Consider the following 22,356-nt stretch of genomic DNA (forward strand, 5'->3'; position numbering starts at 1 on the left):
CTCAGAATAGTCCTTTCTCAAGAAGCTGACCAAATGCTTCACTTATGCTACTTAGAATCAAATACAATGAGATACAAGTACATAGCCAATATTCATAACTTCAAATACAAAAATGATACACACAAACAGCATAATCACAACCAGCAAATTATAATCTTTTCATAGACCTTACTTGACCTCCTTTGTACAAGATTTGGGGCAACTATATGACCTTGGTTGCAACAATGATCTATACGGTCACAGTTCATGTCAGTGATGTCACAGATAGTGCTTGTCCCATTTTTTTTTTATGCTTATAATTTAACTCTGTCATTGCCTATTTCTCTCTTTAAGATCTCACTCAGTTCCTTTCAAATTTCAACAGCATCAGCAATAAAACAGCTATTTCCCTGTATTTTGTTCAAGGCTACAGAAATGGGCTTCAGGGTACTCAGCATGTGTTCAACATTTCTCTTATGCCCAGTGTTGAGAACTTTGGCTGTGATAGTGCCATCTATTTTCTCACGGTTTTGTACATAAGGGGTATGTCTACACTACGGGATTACTCCGATTTTACAGAATTCGATTTTTGGCAACAGATTGTATAAAGTTGAGTGCATGCGGCCACACTAAGCACATTAATTCGGCGGTTCGTGTCCATGTACCGAGGCTAGCATCGACTTCCGGAGCATTGCACTGTGGGTAGCTATCCCATAGCTATCCCATAGTTTCCGCAGTCTCCCCCGCCCATTGGAATTCTGGGTTGAGATCCCAATGCCTGATGGGGGCCAAAAACATTGTCGAGGGTGGTTCTGGGTACATCCTCCCTCTCCCTCTGTGAAAGAACGGCAGACAACTGTTTCGCGCCTTTTTTCCTGGGTGAACTGTGCAGACGCCATACCACGGCAAGCCTGGAGCCCGCTCAGCTCAAGACAGCAGTCATGAACATTGTAAACATCTCGCGCATTATCATGCAGTTTATGCTGAACCAGAACCTGCAAAACCAGGTGAGGAAGAGGTGGCGGTGGCAGTGCGGCGACGAGAGTGATGAGGACATGGACACAGAATTCTCTCAAACCGTGGGCCCCGGCACTTTGGAGATCATGTTGTTAATGGGGCAGGTTCTAGCCGTGGAATGCCGATTCTGGGCCCGGGAAACAGGCACAGACTGGTGGGACCGCATAGTGTTGAAGGTGTGGGACGATTCCCAGTGGCTGCGAAACTTTCGCATGCGTAAGGACACTTTCATGGAACTTTGACTTGCTTTCCCCTGCCCTGAAGCGCCAGAATACCAGGATGAGAGCAGCCCTCACAGTTGAGAAGCGAGTGGCAATAGCCCTGTGGAAGCTTGCAACGCCAGACAGCTACCGGTCAGTCGGGAATCAATTTGGAGTGGGCAAATCTACTGTGGGGGCTGCTGTGATGCAAGTAGCCAAAGCAATCACTGAGGTGCTGCTACACAAGCTAGTGACTCTGGGGGATGTGCAGGTCATAGTGGATGGCTTTGCTGCAATGGGATTCCCTAACTGTGGTGGGGCGATAGATGGAACCCATATCCCTATCTTGGCACCGGAGCACCAGGGCAGCCAGTACATAAACCGCAAGGGGTACTTTTCAATGGTGCTGCAAGCACTGGTGGATCACAAGGGATATTTCACCAACATCAACGTGGGATGGCCGGGAAAGGTTCATGACGCTCGCGTCTTCAGGAACACTAATCTGTTTAAACGGCTGCAGCAAGGGTTTTACTTCCCAGACCAGAAAATAACTGTTGGGGATGTTGAGATGCCTATAGTTATCCTTAGGGACCCAGCCTACCCCTTAATGCCATGGCTCATGAAGCCATACACAGGCAGCCTGGACAGGAGTCAGGAGCTGTTCAACTACAGGCTGAGCAAGTGCAGAATGGTGGTAGAAAGTGCATTTGGACGTTTAAAGGGTCACTGGCGCACTATACTGACTCGTTCAGACCTCAGCCAAACCAATATTCCCATTGTTGTTGCTGCTTGCTGTGTGCTCCACAATCTCTGTGAGAGTGAGGGGGAGATGTTTATGGCGGGGTGGGAGGTTGAGGCAAATTGCATGGCCGTGGATTACGTGCAGCCAGACACCAGGGCGATTAGAAGAACACCCCAGGAAGCGCTGCGCATCAGAGAAGCTTTGAAAACCAGTTTCATGACTGGCCAGGCTACGGTGTGAAAGTTCTGTTTGTTTCTCCTTGACGAAAACCCGCCCCCTTGATTGACTCATTCCCTGTAAGCAGCCCACCCTCCCCTCTTCGATCACAGCTTGCTTTCAAAGGAAATAAAGTCACTATCATTTAAGAATTATGTATTCTTTATTAATTGATTATAAACATAGGGAGAGAACTGACATGGTAGCCCGGGTGGGGTTTGGAAGGAGGGAAGGAAAAGACCACTTCAAAAGTTCAAAATAATGACAGCCTTTTGCTTGGGCTGTCCACTGGGGTGGAGTGGGAGGGTGCACGGAGCCTCCCCCTCCCCCCACGTTCTTACGCATCTGGGTGAGGAGGCTATGGAACATGGTGAGGGGGGAGGGCAGTTATACAGGGGCTGCAGTGGCACTCTGTGATCCTGCTGCCGTTCCTGAAGCTCCACCAGATGCCGGAGCATGTCTGTTTGCTCACGCAGCAGCCCCAGCGTTGCATCCTGCCACCTCTCATCTCAAGTGTCCCTCCTCTCCTCACGTTCACTGGCTGCTTTCCTGTGGTTTGATACCGTGATAGCCTTCGGGACGGAGGAGGGAGGCTTGAAAAATTTGCAGCTGCAGGAGGAATAAAAGGGAGAGAAGTATTTAAAAAGATACATTTTACAGAACAGTGCTTATACTCTTTCACGGTGAACAACACTATTCGTATTACATAGCACATGTGATTTCGGTACACAGTCGCATTTTGCATCTTAATATTGAGTGCCTGCGGCTTTGGTGTTAGAGATCACAGACGCAGGGCCGGGCAACAGAATTCATCTTCCATGCAGCCATGGTAAGCCATTGTCTTTTGGCTTCTGCAACCTCCATAAAAGCAGCGCCTTCCTTTCCCATACCAAGCGAAGCCCGTTGAGTGCTGCAGTTTTCCTGTTAACGTGTAGCAGCAGAAACCAAACTAAACCTCCCCACCACTGATCCAATTCTCTGGGATGATCGCTTTACCCCCTCCCCCCACCGCGTGGCTGGTATCAGGGAAGATCCCTGCTAGCCAAACGCGAAAAGCTCAGCGCCAATTTTGTCCGTTTCCGCCCCCCCTCCACCCCCCGCTTGGCTAACTGCAGGGAATTATTTCTTTTCAGGCACAGGCAAACAGCCCAGTAGGAACGGCCACCTCTGTCCCCTTAATTAAATTCCCGTGGTGGCGGCCCCCCCTAGAATTGCATGCAACTCAGCGTGGAAGCGGCATGTCTGCGGTTCTGCCCCGGACCTTCCATTTGCTTCTTTGGTTTTAACTTTCATGCGACACTGATGAGAGTCCCTATTGTGGCCTCTTTCCATCATGCCCTTGGAGATTTTTTTCAAATGTTTTGGCATTTTGTCTTTTGGAACGTAGTTCTGCTAGCATGGAATCCTCTCCCCATATAGCGATCAGATCCAGTACCTCCCATATGGTCCATGCTGGTGCTCTTTTTTGATTCTCGGACTGCATGGTTACCTGTGCTGATGAGCTCTGCGTGGTCACCTGTGCTCTCCGCTCTGGGCAAACAGGAAATGAAATTCAAAAGTTTGTGGGGCTTTTCCTGTCTACCTGGCCAGTGCATCCGAGTTCAGATTGCTGTCCAGAACGGTCACAGTGGTGCACTGTGGGATAGCTCCCGGAGGCCAATACCGTCGAATTTCGTCCACACTAACCCTAATTGGAACCGGCAATGTTGATTTCGGTGCTACTCCCCTCATTGGAGAGGAGTACAGAAATCGATTTTAAGAGCCCTTTATGTTGAAGTAAATGGCTTTGTTGTGTGGACGGGTGCAGGATTAATTGGATTTAATGCTGCTAAATTCGACCTAAACTCATAGTGTAGACCAGGCCAAACTGTCATCAGATTGGGCCAGTTCTTGATATAGTGCTCAAAACAGTCCACTACTGAGTTCCATTGCACGTCTTGTGGGAGAGTTAGCTTGGTTCCTCCCACTTTTTTCAGAGCAGCGGCTGCAAAGTGGTTGTTAGGGAAGCATTTTGCATTTTCGACAACATAGCCTTTATTTCTGGAACCCTGAAATCTTTGGCTAGGAGGTGCATCAAATGAGCACTGCAACCCTGGCTTGGTCTACACTATGAGTTTAGGTCGAATTTAGCAGCGTTAAATCGAATTAACCCTGCACCCGTTCACACAACCAAGCCATTTACTTCGACATAAAGGGCTCTTAAAATTGATTTCTGTACTCCTCCCCGATGAGGGGAGTAGCGCTGAAATCAACATTGCCGGTTCGAATTAGGGTTAGTGTGGACTAAATTTGACGGTATTGGCCTCCGGGAGCTATCCCACAGTGCACCATTGTGACCGCTCTGGACAGAAATCTGAACTCGGATGCACTGGCCAGGTAGATAGGAAAAGCCCCACCAACTTCTGAATTTCATTTCCTGTTTGCCCAGTATGGAGAGCACAGGTAACCATGCAATCCGAGAATCGAAAAAGAGCACCAGCATGGACCGTACAGGAGGTACTGGATCTGATCGCTATATGGGGAGACGATTTCGTGCTAGCAGAACTCTGTTCCAAAAGACGAAATGCCAAAACATTTGAAAAAATCTCCAAGGGCATGATGGAGAGAAGCCACAATAGGGACTCACTACAGTGCCGCGTGAAAGTTAAGGAGCTCAGACAAGCCTACCAGAAAACCAAAGAAGCAAACGGAAGGTCCGGGTCAGAGCCGCAGATATGCCGCTTCTATGCTGAGCTGCATGCAATTCTAGGGGGGGCTGCCACCACTACCCCACCTCTGACCGTGGATTCCGAGGTGGGGGTAATCTCAGCCGTGCCTGAGGATTCTGCGGACGGAGAAGATGAGGAGGAGGATGAGGACGAGCTTGCGGAGAACACGCAGCACTCCGTTCTCCCCAACAGCCAGGATCTTTTTCTCAGCCTGACTGAAGTACCCTTCCAACCCTCCCAAGGCATTATCCCAGACCATGAAGCCATGGAAGGGACCTCTGGTGAGTGTACCTTTTGTAAATATAAAACATTGTTTGTTTAAAAGCAAGCTTTTTTTAATGATTACTTTGCCCTGAGGACTTGGGATGCATTCGCGGCCAGTACAGCTACTGGAAAGGTCTGTTAACGTGTCTGGGGATGGAGCGGAAATCCTCCAGGGACATCTCCATGAAGCTCTCCTGGAGGTACTCCAAAAGCCTTTGCAGAAGGTTTCTGGGCAGTGCAGCATTATTCCGTCCTCCATGGTAGGACACTTGACCATGCCATGCTAGTAGCAAGTAATCTGGTATCATTGCATGACAAAGCCTGGCCGCGTATGGTCCCGGTGTTTGCTGGCATTCAAGCAACATCCGTTCTTTATCTTGCTGTGTAATCCTCAGGAGAGTGATATCGTTCATGGTAACCTGGTTGAAATACGGGAATTTAATTAAGGGGACAGAGATGGCCGTTCCTACTGGGCTGTTTGCCTGTGGCTGAAAAGAAATCCTTCCCTGCAGTTAGCCAAGCGGTGGGGCGGGGTGTGGATCATTGGCGCTGAGCTTTACGCGTTTGGCTAGCAGGGATCTTCCCTGATACCAGCCACGCGGTGGGGGGAGGGATAAAGCAATCATCCCAGAGAATTGGACGGGTGGGGGGGGTTAGTTTGGTTTCTGCTGCTGCACGTTAACAGGAAAACCGCAGCACTCAACAGGCTTTACTTGGTATGGGAAAGGAGGGCGCTGCTTTTATGAAGGCTGCAGAAGCCGAAAGACAATGGCTTACCATGGCTGCATGCAAGACGAATTCTGTTGCCTGGCCCTGCGTCTGTGATCTTTAACACCAAAGCCGCAGGCACTCAATATCAAGCTGCAAAATGCGACCTTGTACTGAAATCACATGTGCTATGTAATGTGAATAGTGTTGTTCACCATGAAAGAGTATAAGCACTGTTCTGTAAAATGTATCTTTAAATACTTCTCTCTCTTTTTTCCCTCCCTTCCTCCCGCAGCTGCACATTTTTCAAGCCTCCCTCCTCCGTCCCAAAGGCTATCTCAGATAAGGCTGCAAAAAAAATGGACGCGTGACGAAATGTTCTCTGAAATCATGGAATAGACCCGCAATGAAAGAGCTCATCTGAATGAATGGAAGGACACGGTATCAAAGTACAGGAAAGATACCGGTGAACCTGAGGACATGGCGGACCAACGTGAGGACAGAAGGGACCAACGTGAGGAGAGGAGAGATGCTCGAGATAAGAGGTGGCGGGATGGAATGCTGGGGCTGCTGCGTGAGCAAACGGACATGCTCCGGCGTCTGATGGAGCTTCAGTAACGGCAGCAGAGTGCCGCTGCAGCCCCTGTATAACCGTCCTCCGTCCCCCTCACCATGTTCCATAGCCTCCTTACCCAGATGCATAAGAACGTGGGGGTGGGGAGGCTCCGTGCACCCTCCCACTCCACCCTAGTGGACAGCCCAAGCAAAAGGCTGTCATTATTTTGAACTTTTGAAGTGGTCTTTTCCTTCCCTCCTGTCCTCCTCCCAAACCCCACCCGGGCTACCTTGTCAGTTCTCCCCCAATACCTTGCAATATTATCTTACCAGCTTACCAGAGGGTAGTTGCAGTTACCTTCCCTGTGTTGTTATTTTGGAAATAATCCTATATAAATGTTACATTTTTTTTTATCTTCTTGTAAAGTGTTGTTAAACATTCAATGCTTTGTTTGTCAGAAACCTGTAACTACCAATAATTGTTCAGTTAAGGGTGTGATTAAAAAATGTGGCCTCTCCGACATTAATATTGTGTATTTTTAAAATATCTATATTGGCGTAGGACTTTATTACCAGATGAAAAAATATAATCTCTCATATTCTGGTGTCATTTTCTTAATACATCTACCAATTACAGTTCTCTCTGAGAATTTGGTAGCTGTAAGAGGCATTTTTTCTTTTTTCTCATATCCTGTGTTTTGGTCACCCTTAAGCAATGGTTTGAGGACACAGTCAAAGTCTTTTGCCACATAAACTAGTCTCTGCATGTTTTCAGTAATTCTTAGTAATAAGTAGTCTAGGGGTGCCATCGCTTGTATAATGATGAGTCACTTTATGGTCACATAATGTGCTGTGTGACGTATTTCTCTTCCCTATCACAAGCTATCAGTTAAGTATGTATCTGGCTTTTATTGTTTGTATAGTTTATCTTGGGAGTCAGACTTGTAGTTAAAACTTTAAACATTAAGAAATAACCAAGTCTGAAGGGGGAAAAAAGTTCCTCTTCTCGTCATTGATACTGTCATATAGTCACTAAAGTGAAGTAATCAATGTAAATTGAAAAATGCAGAAGATAAATATTTTTTTAATTTCTCTTTTAAGTCTTCTGAATAATTAGAAATATACTTGGTCAGTAGTGTCTGAATTAGTTACTCATTCCTGTTTAAAAAAACCCCCAAAAACCTGCTGAAGAAAAATATTCTGTCTCTGACTTACAATGTTAGTCCTGGAATAAGTGAAATGTTCTGCAAAATAAATTCATGTTTGAAAATGTTCTGTTTTTTAATTAGAAAATACAGGGGTATATTTACTTGTTGGGTAAATATTGATTAAATGTTGATTAGTATCTAATATTGAAATTTATTGCTGTGAGTAAAAATAGAAAAATGCACATCATACACCATGTGATTATTTATTAAATTAAATCTGATGCTTTACTTGTTTCACTAATCTAGCCTTTTTTTATTTGCTGTAGGTACCGGGGCATCTTGCATCTACCCATTACTTGGAGCCACTTTGAATGGCTGGTATTTCCTAGCAACAGAAGTGGATGATATGTGTTTCAATTATGCAAAGAAAAATGTGGAACAGAATAATTTATCTGATCTTATAAAAGGTACCATATAATAATCATTCAGTAGCTTTCATTCCCCTTTGATGTTTCCACTTCTCCTGTTTTAAACAGATGTAATGATGTATCTTTGCCTTATTTAGTGGCTAATGAGAATTTACAGTCCTGTCAAATATATGCTACCCTGGTTTTGGTGTAGCAAAGAGGAACCACATGTTGCTAGACCATCCCCATTGAAATCAGACAGCCACAATTGGTCCAAAAACTTAACAAAAAACTCAATTCACTCTTATAAACCAGCCTGGACAGTTCTAGACTTTTGATGCATATGAATAATCAGATTTCTGCATATTTATGATAATCCCATCCAAAAATCTTTAAAATGAAGTTAAGGTTGCAGATACCTGCACAAAACACTGATAGGTAGCCTTTGATATGAACATGACAGAATTCATATTGTTGCATGCTGCCCCTTATGTGTGGAATGCTGTTCCCAAATCAATTTGTACAGTCAGTGCCCTGCTCTCCTTCAAATTCCTCCTCCTTTTTGTATGTGGATTTCCTTTTTATGGGTCTAAGATCTGGAGAGGGGGCCTGATCCAGCAGACTTTAGAAGGAGAGGGGTGTGGTAATCAGTCCCACTCGCTGTCCTGTGGAAGGGAGTCCCTATGCTGCAAATGCCACTAACAAGGAATTTCACTCCTGCAAATCTTTGTAAGTCCTCGGGATCAGGGCTTCATGCACCACCTAGGCTCCACAGGTAGGAGTGTGGTGCTCTCCTCAAATTGACCTTCTAATGTCTTCTGGACTTGGCCTTTTTTCCTGAGATCTGCAGGAAGTGGGAGAATGAGGAGGAAATGCAGCTAGTAGGATTCCAGTGGAAAATTCCTCTTTCTTGGTCTTTCTGGAGAGGGGTGCAGGAAGTGGAGCCTTACCCCTTTTCCTCCTTCCACAGCTTCTCAAATATTAGATTCAGCCTCCAATATGTAAGCCTTATGAGGCTGAGTCATGAGAGGAAGAGAAGTCATGAGACTTCAAACAATCAGCCTTAAGATACCCATCAGAGCCTACAAACCTGCTTATGGGTTTAAGAGGCGCCTCGGGGGCTCCCCCCCATCCCTATATTCCCAGCCTTCCTTAGGCTTGTCAGACTGCAAGCAAAAATATGGACAGTGGGGCTAACAAAGCTATTAAGATCTGATTGAAATTGTGTGTGGCCTCCTCTAAATCTCTTACACCTTGTAGGGTGGTGGGACCTTAGTGCACGTAATGCTTACGTTGGGAGGGTGATCACTGATCTCTGGCCCCCTCCTCCTAACCCCTCACATGCCTCCAGTAGCAGTGTTTCAAATTCAAAAGTTAATAAATCGTGTTAGACTTCAACTCAAGTTTGGTCCTGTGCACTATACCTCACCTAGAGGAATCTGGTAAACTAGGTTCTGTCTCTATTCTTCCTTCCCGTTTTTAAAAATAAAGTGGTAGAAAATTAAAACTTGAACTGTGAAGATCTATTTTTAGTGTGTAATAATAATTCTGGAACTCCACATACAGTTCACTTAAAATTTAATAGTCTAGGTCTGAAGCAGAGAGAATTTTTCTATCAGTTTTGAGACATGGCTATTTGAGGGGCCAAAATCAGATTTATAATGAAAACTCAACTTCAACCGTAACTATGGAGCACCTGCTATCGTTCTGAAAATAACTCTCATTCTATGATATTGGTTATAAGAAAAGCTGTTTAAGAACATAAGAATGGCCAAACTGGGTCAGACCAAAGGTCCATCCACACAGGATCCTGTCTGCCGACAGTGGCCAATGCCAGGTGCCCCAGAGGGAGTGAACCTAACAGGTAATGATCAAGTGATCTCTCTCCTGCCATCCATCTCCACCCTCTGGCAAACAGAGGCTAGAGACACCATTCCTTACCCATCCTGTCTAATAGCCATTAATGGACTTAACCTCCATGAATTTATCTAGTTCTCTCTTATATGCATTTTCTTTTGTTAGATGAACCTAAAGTTTGTTTGCAGTGTAGTATGTTGATGTTAAATTGGTTGTATAATCTGTTAATTATATCCTAAAGGAAGTGTTAAAAATACTTATGTAATACTAGAGTTAATTTTAATTCCTTACCAATAAACATCCTCTTTTTTTCTGCTAGTGGTTAAAGTACCACAGAAGACCCTTCTAATGGATGCACTAAAAGAGGAATCTGAGATCATTTATGATTTTTGCATGTGCAACCCTCCCTTTTTTGCTAACCAGTTGGAAGCCAAGGTACAGTATGTTGATTAGATAGATTGACTGTTGTACTTGCTTTTGGTCTTTTTTTTAACAGGTGGGAGGGTAATGATACCTCAAAAGATTAGTGTTTGAAGGCTCACTGTGAAAAACCTTGTGTGTCTGGGTTTTATAAGCTGTCATTTCATATATGTATATCTTTTTGATGATTTTTTAAAAAAAGCAACATTGCAAAACCCACCCAAGTCGCAATTTGTAAAAGATTGACTTAAATGAGTTTTTTTTTTTTTTTTTTTTTAAATTCTGAAGTAGGAATTGACCTGTGACATTCTTCCGTTAGTTGTATTTAAATGGTCTCTCTCCAATAGAATTAGCACAGAGTAGGCAATCACCATGGACCTGGTGCTAGTGTGCCTCCTGTAGTGGTTGAACAGAGGGGCTGGTGGGCCTCAGTGATGCTAGTACATCAGTGTCCTAGCGTTTGTCTTTGCTATTGCGGTACCAGTCTGAGGCTTGGTCTGCACTGTCGCTTAAGTTGATATGAGTTATGCTGCTCAGGGGGGTGAAGAAATCACCCTCCTGAGTGATGTAGCTTACATTGACCTAACACGGTGTCTACACCATGTTATATTGGCAGGAGAGCGTCTCCCCCCGACTTACCTTCTGCCTCTCAGGGAAGTGGAGTACTAAAGTCGACTGGAGTGCTCTTTCCCCAGACCCACTAAATTGACACTGCTGCATCAATTGCAGCGGTGCCTATTTAGCATGCCAGTATAGACAAGCCCTGACTCTAGACCAATGATTCCCAAACTTTAACAGCCCGCAAACCCCTTTCTCTAAATTGTGAAATCTTGTGAACCCCCTCCTAAAAATGAATATTTCCAGGGTTTTAAATTTAAATTTCCTCGGTGTGATGGATGCGCTTGCTTTGCTCTGCATAGCTCTTTGAAGTCTGGAACCTTTGGAGAAAGATAAAGTCTCGGGTCTGGTTCGGCATCAAGTCTGTTTCTGTATTTCGTTTTCAGATGTGCATACGAGGAAAACGCTTTCTCGCATAAGTATGTTGTTGAAAATGGTAACAAAACTGCAGCAGCTTTTTCTGCCAGAAGGGGGTACTCGTTTCTTAAACTCAGCCAAAAGTTGATCAATGACAGATTTCTGAAACTCCTTTTCAGTTCGTAATCACAGGAGATCTCAATCAATTTCTCTTTTTCCTCAGTGTTCAATATCTGTGTTGAGAAAGTGGTATCATCCAAAGGGTTGCGAATCCAGTCATTATAGCCTGATATAGCTGGAAAGTAATCCCTGAAAGTTGTGCAAAGTCCTTTTAGGTGTGCAGTTATATTGGTTTTAGTGCACTGATCCAACTGAAGTTTATGTTCTACCAGGAAGTCATGAAGATTACTGAAACACTCAGTTTGATTGTTTTCCAAACAACTTTCCCAGAACTGCAACTTCTTTATCATGGATTCAACTCGGTCTTGCACATTGAAAACTGTTATATTGAGACCTTGAAGAGATAAATTTAGGTCATTAATTCTTGAGAAAATATCTGCTAAATAAGCTAGGCTCTGGAGCCAGACATTATTTTCCATACAGCTGGCAAGGTGGAAAGGGTGGCTGTTGAAAAAAACTAGGATTTCCGTTCTAAGCTCAAACAAGCGCACCAGGATTTTGCCCCGTGAGAGCCATCTAACTTCAGTATGGGTCAACAGACAATCGTGTATACTACCCATTTCTTCACAAAGTACGTGAAATATTCTGGAATTTGTTGGCCGTGATTTTATGAAATTCACCATTTTCACTGCATTGTGCAGCACTTCCTGCAGTCCCTCAGGCATGCGTTTTGTTGCGAGGGCTTGTCTATGGATGCTGCAATGAGTCCAAGAGACTTTTGATGCAACCCTTTTTGTTCGAGCTACAAATCCAGGATACTTCCCCGTCATTGATGTGGCCCCATCAGTGCAAATGCCTAGGCAACGAGACCAATCTATTTCCTTTTCTTTCAAATATGCATTAGTCAGATTGAAGATATCTTCTCCAGTTGTACGTCCTTCCAATGGTCAGCAAAACAAGTCGTCTTCAACCAGACCTTCATTCATATAACATACAAACAGTAGCAAAATAGCTACATCAGTTGATTCATCCAACTGTATAGCATAATATGGACTATTTTTCACTCTCTGTACAATTATGGTCTCTACATTATTTGACATGTCATTAATTCTTCGTGACAACGTATTATTGGACAAAGGTACCATATCAATCCTTTTTGCAGCCTTTTCTCCGAGCATGCAATGAACTACGTCTTTTATACATGGACCAATCAAGCTCTCTGCTATGGTATGCTTCTGATGCTTTTGCTACTCGGTAGCTCACGCGGTATGATGCTTCAAGTGCATTTTCATTATCAGTATTTGCTTTGGGTATAAAACTGGTAATGTCACTTCGCTTGAAAAAATCAACAGGCTTGTCGAGTTGTGCAGGATGCCTAGTTTCTAAATGGCGCTGAAGTAGAGAAGGTTTGAGGCTGCTGTTTGCTAGAACATCACCACAAATCACACGCAGTGGTTTTGGACATTTTTGATCACCAATGCATGTAAATCCATATTTTATATAATCATCATCATATTTTATTTTCTTTGTAAGTGACTTTCCAGGACCATCATGATCATTAGACGTAGATGTTCCACAGTGTGGACTTGAGGAAACACTAGCTGATTCTTGCGTCTTTACACTTTCCTTTTTCAGCCACTTATCCATTGAACTTGTGTACAAAAGTTCTAATAAAAACAACACAGAGAGACTGCTAACAACCAACAAACTAGAAAATGAGAAGATTCACTCAAGTCTCACTGAAGCAAAACAGCACTCCAGAGAGAATGACAATTACAGAGGCACCTTAACACAGCTACACTGGCTACAACATGCTTCCGGCTGGTTTGGCTCCCAAACAGCTTTTCTTCCGCCACGAGGTTTCTCCCTAGGAGGGTGTCCTGCGAAGGACAAATTAGCTTGGACTACCCCCTACATACAGCACTGCTCCTGCTCACTCTGCCCTCCATACCAGCTTCCCCTGTCTGACAAGGACAGGAGTCCGAGCTGCCACCTGCAGTTCTGGGGGTCTCTCTGCCACCCTGCCCGCCACAGGGCTCAGGCTACTGGATCCACACTCCCTGGGGCTCCTGCTGCTGGACCCCATTGACCACCCCAGTCAACTGAGCTCCACTGAGCTTGTGCTGCAGGTCCCGCTGACCGCTGGGGCTCGGGCTGCTGGCCCCAACTGCCCGGCTCCGCTCTCCCTGGGGTTTGTGCTGCCGGCTCCCCCGCTGACAGGGGCAGGGCTCGGGCTGCTGGCCCCAAATGCCCGGCCCCGCTCTCCTTGGGGCTCGGGCTGCCGGCTCTCCCGCTGACAGGGGCAGGGCTCGGTCTGCCAGCCCCAACTGCCCGGCCCCGCTCTCCCTGGGGCTCGGGGCTGCCAGCCCCGCGCTGGGGTTTGGGTTGCCGGCTCCCCCGCTGATGGGGGCAGGGCTCGGGCTGCCAGCCCCAACTGCCCGGCCCCGCTGTCCCTGGGGCTCGGGGCTGCCAGCCCTGCCGGAGCGCTGGGGTTTGGGCTGCCGGCTCCCCCGCTGACGGGGGCAGGGCTCGGTCTGCCAGCCCCAACTGCACGGCCCTGCTCTCCCTGGGGCTCTGGTTGTCTGCCCTGCAACAGGGTCCCACCTGCTGCCTCTAATGCCGGGGTCCCCTGGCCGCCAATAATGATTTTTTTCTTGCCAACCCCCTGTAACGTTCTGCGAACCCCAGTTTGGGAACCACTGCTCTAGACCCAGTAAGAAACTTAGAATCTTGATCTCCATAGTGACAACTTCAGCTTCTAGAAATACAGGGGAAGTGGTGGTGTTAGTTAAATAATTTACATTTAAACATTGGGTTGTAACTTTCTGACATGACCATGTCCTACGGTGCTTTGGAACCAGATGTTTAATGTTAACTCTCCTATAGCATCAATATATTGCTAACTCTTTTCTGTAGCTGAGACTATAGATTTTGCTCTATTATCTGTATTACCGTACCACCTAGGAGCTCAAGTTGTGGACTGGGACTCCATTGTGCTGAGTTTCCTACAAACACAGTACAAAGATGATTTCTGCTCCAAAGAGCTTATAATCGAAGTATAAAACCAGATACAATAGATAGATACAGACAGGAAGTAATAACCGTTACATTGTTAAGTTTAAAAATATGTTGTTAGCATTTCCCCATATAGGGATGGGGTGCAGTGTTGATAGTGTTACTATGTGGCAGAGTGTGAGGGAGATAGCAGTGTTTAAGGAAGGAAACTGTTCATTAATGGTTTAAACCTCAAACACTTTCTTTCCTGTCCAGGGAGTAAATTCTCGAAATCCTCGACGGCCCCCTCCGAGCTCTGTGAACACTGGGGGCATCACAGAGATCATGGCTGAAGGGGGAGAACTAGAATTTGTCAAAAGAATTATCCACGATAGTCTGCAGCTTAAAAAAAGATTGCGGTAAGGACTGGAGTTATTAAGGAAACTTCCCTCCTCCCCCCACCCTGCTGTGGGAATCACATGGAAGGGACTTTAACTGAGGACATTTTTGTTTTGGATGAAAATCCAATTTGTGACAAAATATCTTTCTTTTTTAAATAACCATAGGTCAGGGAAGTCCACTAGCTCATTTGAGACACATTTGTAACCTTTCTGATGTCCAAGGAACACAGTTTTTACATAAAATTGAGGAGAGGACAGCGGTTCTCCCCTTCAGATTCATAGATTTTTAAGGGCAGAAAGGACTATTATGACCATCTGGTCTGACTTCCTGCATAACAACTGCAGACAACTTTTTATTTCAGAAAGTTGAAAAAGCTACTAGTGGGGAAGCTGTTCTAGACTTGATTTTAACAAATAAGGAGCAACTCATTGAGAATTTGAAAGTAGAAGGCAGCTTGGGTGAAAGTGATCATGAAATCATAGAGTTTGCAATTCTAAGGATGGGTAGAAGGGAGTACAGCAAAATAGAGACAATGGATTTCAGGAAGGTGGATTTTGGTAAGCTCAGAGAGCTGATAGGTAAGGTCCCATGGGAATCAAGACTGAGGGGAAAAACAACTGAGGAGAGTTGGCAGTTTTTCAAAGGGACACTATTAAGGGCCCAAAAGCAAGCTATTCCGATGGTTAGGAAAGATAGAAAATGTGGCAAAAGACCACCTTGGCTTAACCACGAGATCTTGCATGATCTAAAAAATAAAAAGGAGTCATATAAAAAATGGAAACTAGGACAGATTACAAAGGATGAATACAGGCAAACAACACAGGAATGCAGGGGCAAGATTAGAAAGGCAAAGGCACAAAATGAGCTCAAACTAGCTACGGGAATAAAGGGAAACAAGAAGACTTTTTATCAACACATTAGAAGCAAGAGGAAGACCAAAGACAGGGTAGGCCCACTGCTCAGTGAAGAGGGAGAAACAGTAACAGGAAACTTGGAAATGGCAGAGATGCTTAATGACTTCTTTGTTTCGGTCTTCACCGAGAAGTCTGAAGGAATGCCTAACCTAGTAAATGCTAATGGGAAGGGGGTAGGTTTAGCAGATAAAATAAAAAAAGAACAAGTTAAAAATCACTTAGAAAAGTTAGATGCCTGCAAGTCACCAGGGCCTGATGAAATGCATCCTAGAATACTCAAGCTGCTAATAGAGGAGGTATCTGAGCCTCTAGCTATTATCTTTGGAAAATCATGGGAGACGGGAGAGATTCCAGAAGACTGGAAAAGGGCAAATATAGTGCCCATCTATAAAAAGGGAAATAAAAACAACCCAGGAAACTACAGACCAGTTAGTTTAACTTCTGTGCCAGGGAAGATAATGGAGCAAGTAATTAAGGAAATCATCTGCAAACACTTGGAAGGTGGTAAGGTGATAGGGAATAGCCAGCATGGATTTGTGAAGAACAAATTGTGTCAAACCAATCTGATAGCTTTCTTTGATAGGATAACGAGTCTTGTGGATAAGGGAGAAGCTGTGGATGTGGTATACCTAGACTTTAGTAAGGCATTTGATACGGTCTCGCATGATATTCTTATCGACAAACTAGGCAAATACAATTTAGATGGGGCTACTATAAGGTGGGTGCATAACTGGCTGGATAACCATACTCAGAGAGTTGTTATTAATGGTTCCCAATCCTGATGGAAAGGCATAACAAGTGGGGTTCCGCAGGGGTCTGTTTTGGGACCGGCTCTGTTCAATATCTTTATTAACGACTTAGATATTGGCATAGAAAGTACGCTTATTAAGTTTGCAGATGATACCAAACTGGGAGGGATTGCAACTGCTTTGGAGGACAGGGTCATAATTCAGAATGATCTGGACAAATTGGAGAAATGGCCTGAGGTAAACAGGATGAAGTTTAACAAAGACAAATGCAAAGTGCTCCACTTAGGAAGGAACAATCAGTTTCACACATACAGAATGGAAAGAGACTGTCTAGGAAGGAGTACGGCAGAAAGGGATCTAGGGGTTATAGTTGACCACAAGCTAAATATGAGTCAACAGTGTGATGCTGTTGCAAAAAAAAGCAAACTTGATTCTGGGATGCATTAACATGTGTGTTGTGAGCAAGACACGAGAAGTCATTCTTCCGCTCTACTCTTCGCTGGTTAGGCCTCAACTGGAGTATTGTGTCCAGTTCTGGGCACCGCATTTTAAGAAAGATGTGGAGAAATTGGAGAGGGTCCAGAGAAGAGCAACAAGAATGATTAAAGGTCTTGAGAACATGACCTATGAAGAAAGGCTGAAAGAATTGGGTTTGTTTAGTTTGGAAAAGAGAAGACTGAGAGGGGACATGATAGCAGTTTTCAGATATCTAAAAGGGTGTCATAAAGAGGAGGGAGAAAACTTGTTCACCTTAGCCTCTAAGGATAGAACAAGAAGCAATGGGCTTAAACTGCAGCAAGGGAGGTTTAGGTTGGACATTAGGAAAAAGTTCCTAACTGTCAGGGTGGTTAAACACTGGAATAAACTGCCTAGGGAGGTTGTGGAATCTCCATCTCTGGAGATATTTAAGAGTAGGTTAGATAAATGTCTATCAGGGATGGTCTAGACAGTATTTGGTCCTGCCATGAGGGTAGGGGACTGGACTCGATGACCTCTTGAGGTCCCTTCCAGTCCTAGAATCTATGAATCTATAACACAGGCCAAGGAAGTTCACTCAACGATTCTTGCATCTAGTCCTGCAACTTGCAGTTGAAGTACAATATCTTTTTAAGAGACCCAGTCCTGATTTCAGGACACCATGGGAAGGAGGATTTCACATCCTGTGGTAGTCTGTCCAATGATTTATCACCCACACAATTAAAAACTTGCATCTATTTTTTTTCCAATTTGAATAATGTTGATTTTAAACTTCCAGCCATTGGATCATGTCACACCTTTGTCTTTTAGATTAGAGTCCTTTAGTATCACATCTCCTCTTTGTGTAGGCAAATGATAGTCACTGCTAGAGATCTTCTCTTTAACAAGTTAAATAGATGGAGGTCCTTTAGTTTCTCAGAGTAACGCATTTTTCCAGACCATAAATAATTCTTGTAGTTCTTCTCTGAACTCTACAATTTTTTTTTTTACTTCCTTTTCAAGTGTGGACAGCAGAACTGGGCATAGTATTCTAAATACTTCACCAGTGCTATATACAGAGGTAATATTGCCTTCCTTCACCAATCTGATATTCCCATTTATATACCTGGGGATCGAATTAGCTCTTATAGCCAGAATAATGCACTGGGAGCTCATGTTCAGGCAGCTAACTACCTTTTTCTAGAATACCTGCTTTCCAGGATACAGTCCTGAAAGTATGCTCCAGTCTTTATTGCTTGTTTGGCTATATTAAAACATATTCATTTTGTAGTACTTTGAAAAAGAATGGAGAGTTGCCCAGTTTGCATTTTTGCAGACCTCTTCATAAGATGCTCTGTTTTAACTGTCCAAGAAGTGGGAGTAGATCTTGTAGAATGTACTCTTACTGGAAGGCTGATAACACTTCCACTCTTAAGATTCAAAAGCAACTCAGACCAATAGGAGCTAGATCTAAAGACTTCCAAAGAAACGTTAGTTCTTGTCATCAAAAGAAATTAAGAAAACTTCCGAGTTCCTGAGAGACTTTGACCTATCCAGGAGCAATTTTAATGGCGCTACGGCCATCTAGGCAGTGCCAACTTTCCTTTTTAGAATGAGAGCGCTTGGGACAGGTGATATGAAGGTGTTGTGGTTTAGCTGAGAAGGTTGTGGTAGTACCATATTGTCAGGAAACAGATGATTCCTTGATTGACAAGGCATTATACTCACTGATCCCTCTTGTAGAGATGAATGCCACAAGAAAGATCACTTTAGTAAGGGAAAACAAAGATTTAACAGCTATTGTCTGGTGGCCTCTGGTACCAAAGAGCTGGAGTTGGAGGACTGGTGTACATCTCTTGGCCTAATTAGATGAAGGCATCTATCTTTTATGCCTTGTGTTTCCAAAATCTGGAAAAGTCATCCAACTTGTTGCTGCTATTTAATATAAGAAGTTGCTCTGGGAAGTTTGTAACTGCAGAATAACTGACTTAATGCTATGTTCTGGTCTTATTTCGCTAGAGACAACTCAACCAAATGGCCAGAATGTTGAGCTACCCTTTACATAGGAACTGAGACTTGCTGGCCCAGGGGTCGGCAACCTTTTGGAAGTGGTGTGCCGAGTCTTCATTTCTTCACTCTAATTTAAGGTTTTGCGTGCCAGTAATACATTTTAATGTTTTTAGAAGGTCTCTTTCTATAAGTCTATAATATATAACTAAACTATTGTTAGTTTAGTGTGATCCTTGTCCTTGCTTTTCCTTGCTGAGTTTTCCAATATCTGGCACGTATTTGGAATCTTTAAGCTGCACGCAGGCTTCTGAGTGATCAGTTGTTAACCGGCTCCGAGAGGGGCAGAGGACAGATTTCATGTGTGAAAATACCTGTTCACACAGGTATGTGGATCCAAATGCTGAAAGCATTGCAAACGCAATTTTCTTCAAACAGTTAAATTTCATTGGCAGGGCCGTCCAGCAGGTCAGAGGCCCCATGATCTCTCTCAGTAGCTTCAAGTGCACTCCGCAGATCTCCAATTTTTGATGCCCACAATTCTGAACTTTTTAACTGAATGAGTTGCATTTCGAAATCTTCAACACCCATCCACTGAAATATGGACAAATCCAAGTAGCTTTTGTTGAACTTTTCAGGTTTAATTAGAAAAGAAAGCATTGGGCCAAATCGCTGGAAATCTTGAAATCTGTTAGAAAATTCTGATTCCTGTTCTTGGATGTACATTCTAATCTCAATGTCAAACGCAGTGCGCTGTTCCACGTGGCATGATAGTGATGTAAGTAGCAAATCAGGACTTAAAAATACCCCAGCATAGTGGTGCTGGAACAATTTTTAAGGTGGGGGTGCTGAGCTGCGCCCCCTCTTGCCCCAGTCTGCACCCCTCACTGTCGCAGTCTGGGGCCAGTGGGCCACAGCTGGGGGCGCCTGCAGAGCCCCGGGCCGGCGGCCTGGACCCCAGGCCAGCAGTGGACTGATCGGGGCCGGCAGATGGAAGAATTAATTGGCGAAATTCTCTGGCCTATTATGCAGGAGGTCAGACTGGTGTCTTTTGGCCTTATAAAAAACAAAAAATCTATTAATCTTATTTTCAGTTGAATTCTGGTTTTATTAGATTCTTCATAATGCCTCATGAAAACTGTTTTTATTTATCTTTCATACTTGTACCCGTGATCACTTTAAAGCATTTTTATCTCTCAAAGAAGCTGCTTAAAATATGTAGAGAATACTGCATTTCAGTAATTGAAAACTCTCTGGGTACAAAGTTTTAACAGTGTATTTACAAATTATTCCATTGGGCCCCAAAACCTCTTCTAAAAATTTTTGGGGAAGTTCCCGTAAAGGAATTTTGGGAAATTCTGCTGAAGAACACAGACTTTTGCCTTTGGAAGAATGAGAGACCTGGATCCAAAGGAGATGGTGAGCTCCCAGAAGCAGGGTAATCTCTCTCTGCTCTCATCCTTCTGTTTGCCCACTGGTGAGATATGGATTTAGAGAGCTGGAAACTGGGAGAATTAATGTATCTAAATTTCTCATAAGCAGAGATACCAGGGAGGGGGTCTGTTTTTTTTTTTCAGGCACAAGCTCTTATTTTGCTACTGTCATCTCTCTTCATTCCTTGGAAAGTTAAAATTGAAAGTTTGAAACAAATTATTGTAAAGGGTACTATTTTCCAAAGCACTTTGTTATTTTTGAAAATGGGACAGTTAGAGTTGCTTAGAAACTTTTTAAAATTTTACCCAAAAATCTAATATTGAAAAAATCCAGGCAGATTTCTTTCCTTGGTCTCCTAGTTTATACACTTGCTCAAATCATATTGCTAATATGGGTTTGCCACTATTTTTAACTAGAGAGCATTTCCCCTCCTGTGATGCTTGCAGACCTCTGATGTGAACCCTTTGCAGTTAGTTGCCATTTTCAGTTGAACTGTTTCTAAAACACCTTAATTTAAAATGTTGTCCACAGGTGGTACAGCTGCATGCTGGGAAAGAAATGCAGTTTAGCTCCATTAAAAGAAGAACTTCGAATTCAGGGGGTAAGTTTGTCTCCAAATACACTAGGGTTGCATATACTGCTTCCTGATACTGTGCATTTGTGTTGCCTGTTTTTGTCCCTTAAAAAGAAAGGTTTCTTACAAGTTACTGAACTATAGTTCTTTGGAAGGTGCTTTTGTATTATGGAGGCACTGGTAGCAACTCCAAAGTTGAGGTGAAGCAGAGTTTTGAACTTAAAGCAGGGATTCAACCTCTTGTATGAGAAGGCACTGTATTCTCCAAGTTTTCAGCACTGAATTTTTGAGAATTTGCAAGAGCTGTTTTTCCTCAGTTAATTTGTATGCTACAAATATATTGGTTCTAATTAATTCAGTATGAGCACAGTACATATATCAAGAGTCCTCATTGGTAAGTTACTTGATGATCTTTAGACTTAACAGAACACTGAATTGGCTCCTTGTGTTTTAAGGATCAGGCATCTTACTCCTTCCACCCACAGCCTTGTCTCAGTGGGTTCCCTTAGAAGCAGACAGTCTGAGTAATGCTGTATATATTCAGTGGAAGAATTACCCCCACTTAACACACAGGCATGGGGGAGGTAGGCAGCAACAGAATCTTCCCGAAAAGTGAGATGTATAGCATTAGCTGCCACTAGCAAGGAGTAGATAGCAGAATTCACACCTGCAAAAAATGTTTCTGGTGGCTGTGATGGGTTCCCCCTAGGGTGCCACTTGGAACTTGGGTATCACTGAGCTCGCCTTTTCTGCCAGCCTGGACTTCCTTATACTGTCCTGCTGAGCCAGGCCCCCAAGCCTCCTCCAGCGCGCACACATAGGTAGGGGCACATGCAGCTGCAGAAAGACACAGACATGAGATCAGTTCTGCTTGGGAAAGCTCAGCTAAGGAACTGGCCAGCACTCAAGTGCACACCCCCTCTGGAGTGTAAACCCAAAATTGTATAATCTTGCGCTGCACAGAGAACTGTATAGCATAAGCTCATAAAATTCGCCCCCTCCCTTAATGTGGAGGAAGATATGCACAGCGAATTCCACAAACTGGTTTTAGAGAAAGCAAGAACAAGTTTATTAACTACAAAAGATAGATTTTAATTGATTATAAGGGTTAGCAAACAGATCAAAGCAGGTTACCTATCAAATGAAACAAACATGCAAACTAAGCTTAAGATACTAAAGAAACTGCTTACAAACAGTAATTTCTCACCCTAAATGTTGTTTTAGGCAGATTGCAGAGATTCTTGAAGGCAAGCTGCTCTTGCTTGCAGCTTAAAATTCCAGGTATTTCTTTCACAGGCCAGACATCTTCCCAGCCTGGGTTCAGTCCTTTTCTTCTCACCCACCCTTCTTTATTTCTTAGATGTTTCCAGCTGTCATCCTGGGCTGGATTCAGTGAAGAACGACCCTTGATTATCTCTCTCCCCTGCCTTAAATAGGTTTTACATATGTCAAGAGCCTTTTGTTTCCCAGAGTGCCCTGTGCGTGCCTCCCCCGCCTCCCTTCCCCCCCC

The 22,356-nt window shown here is 44.0% G+C and overlaps 1 protein-coding gene across 1 annotated transcript in view; it reads left to right on the forward strand.

The window, feature by feature from the left end:
- Positions 1 to 22,356, forward strand: part of METTL16 (methyltransferase like 16) — a 37,119-nt gene that overhangs the window by 6,217 nt on the left and 8,546 nt on the right. The window contains exons 3-6 of the mRNA XM_026657393.2: positions 7,864 to 8,004; positions 10,121 to 10,236; positions 14,587 to 14,729; positions 20,804 to 20,873. Coding sequence (XP_026513178.1) covers positions 7,864 to 8,004; positions 10,121 to 10,236; positions 14,587 to 14,729; positions 20,804 to 20,873 — 470 coding nt within the window. The remainder of the gene's footprint in view (positions 1 to 7,863; positions 8,005 to 10,120; positions 10,237 to 14,586; positions 14,730 to 20,803; positions 20,874 to 22,356) is intronic.

Source organism: Terrapene carolina, unplaced genomic scaffold, assembly GCF_002925995.2.
Source record: "Terrapene carolina triunguis isolate 2854851 unplaced genomic scaffold, T_m_triunguis-2.0 Scaffold242, whole genome shotgun sequence".
Taxonomy (NCBI): domain Eukaryota; kingdom Metazoa; phylum Chordata; order Testudines; family Emydidae; genus Terrapene; species Terrapene triunguis.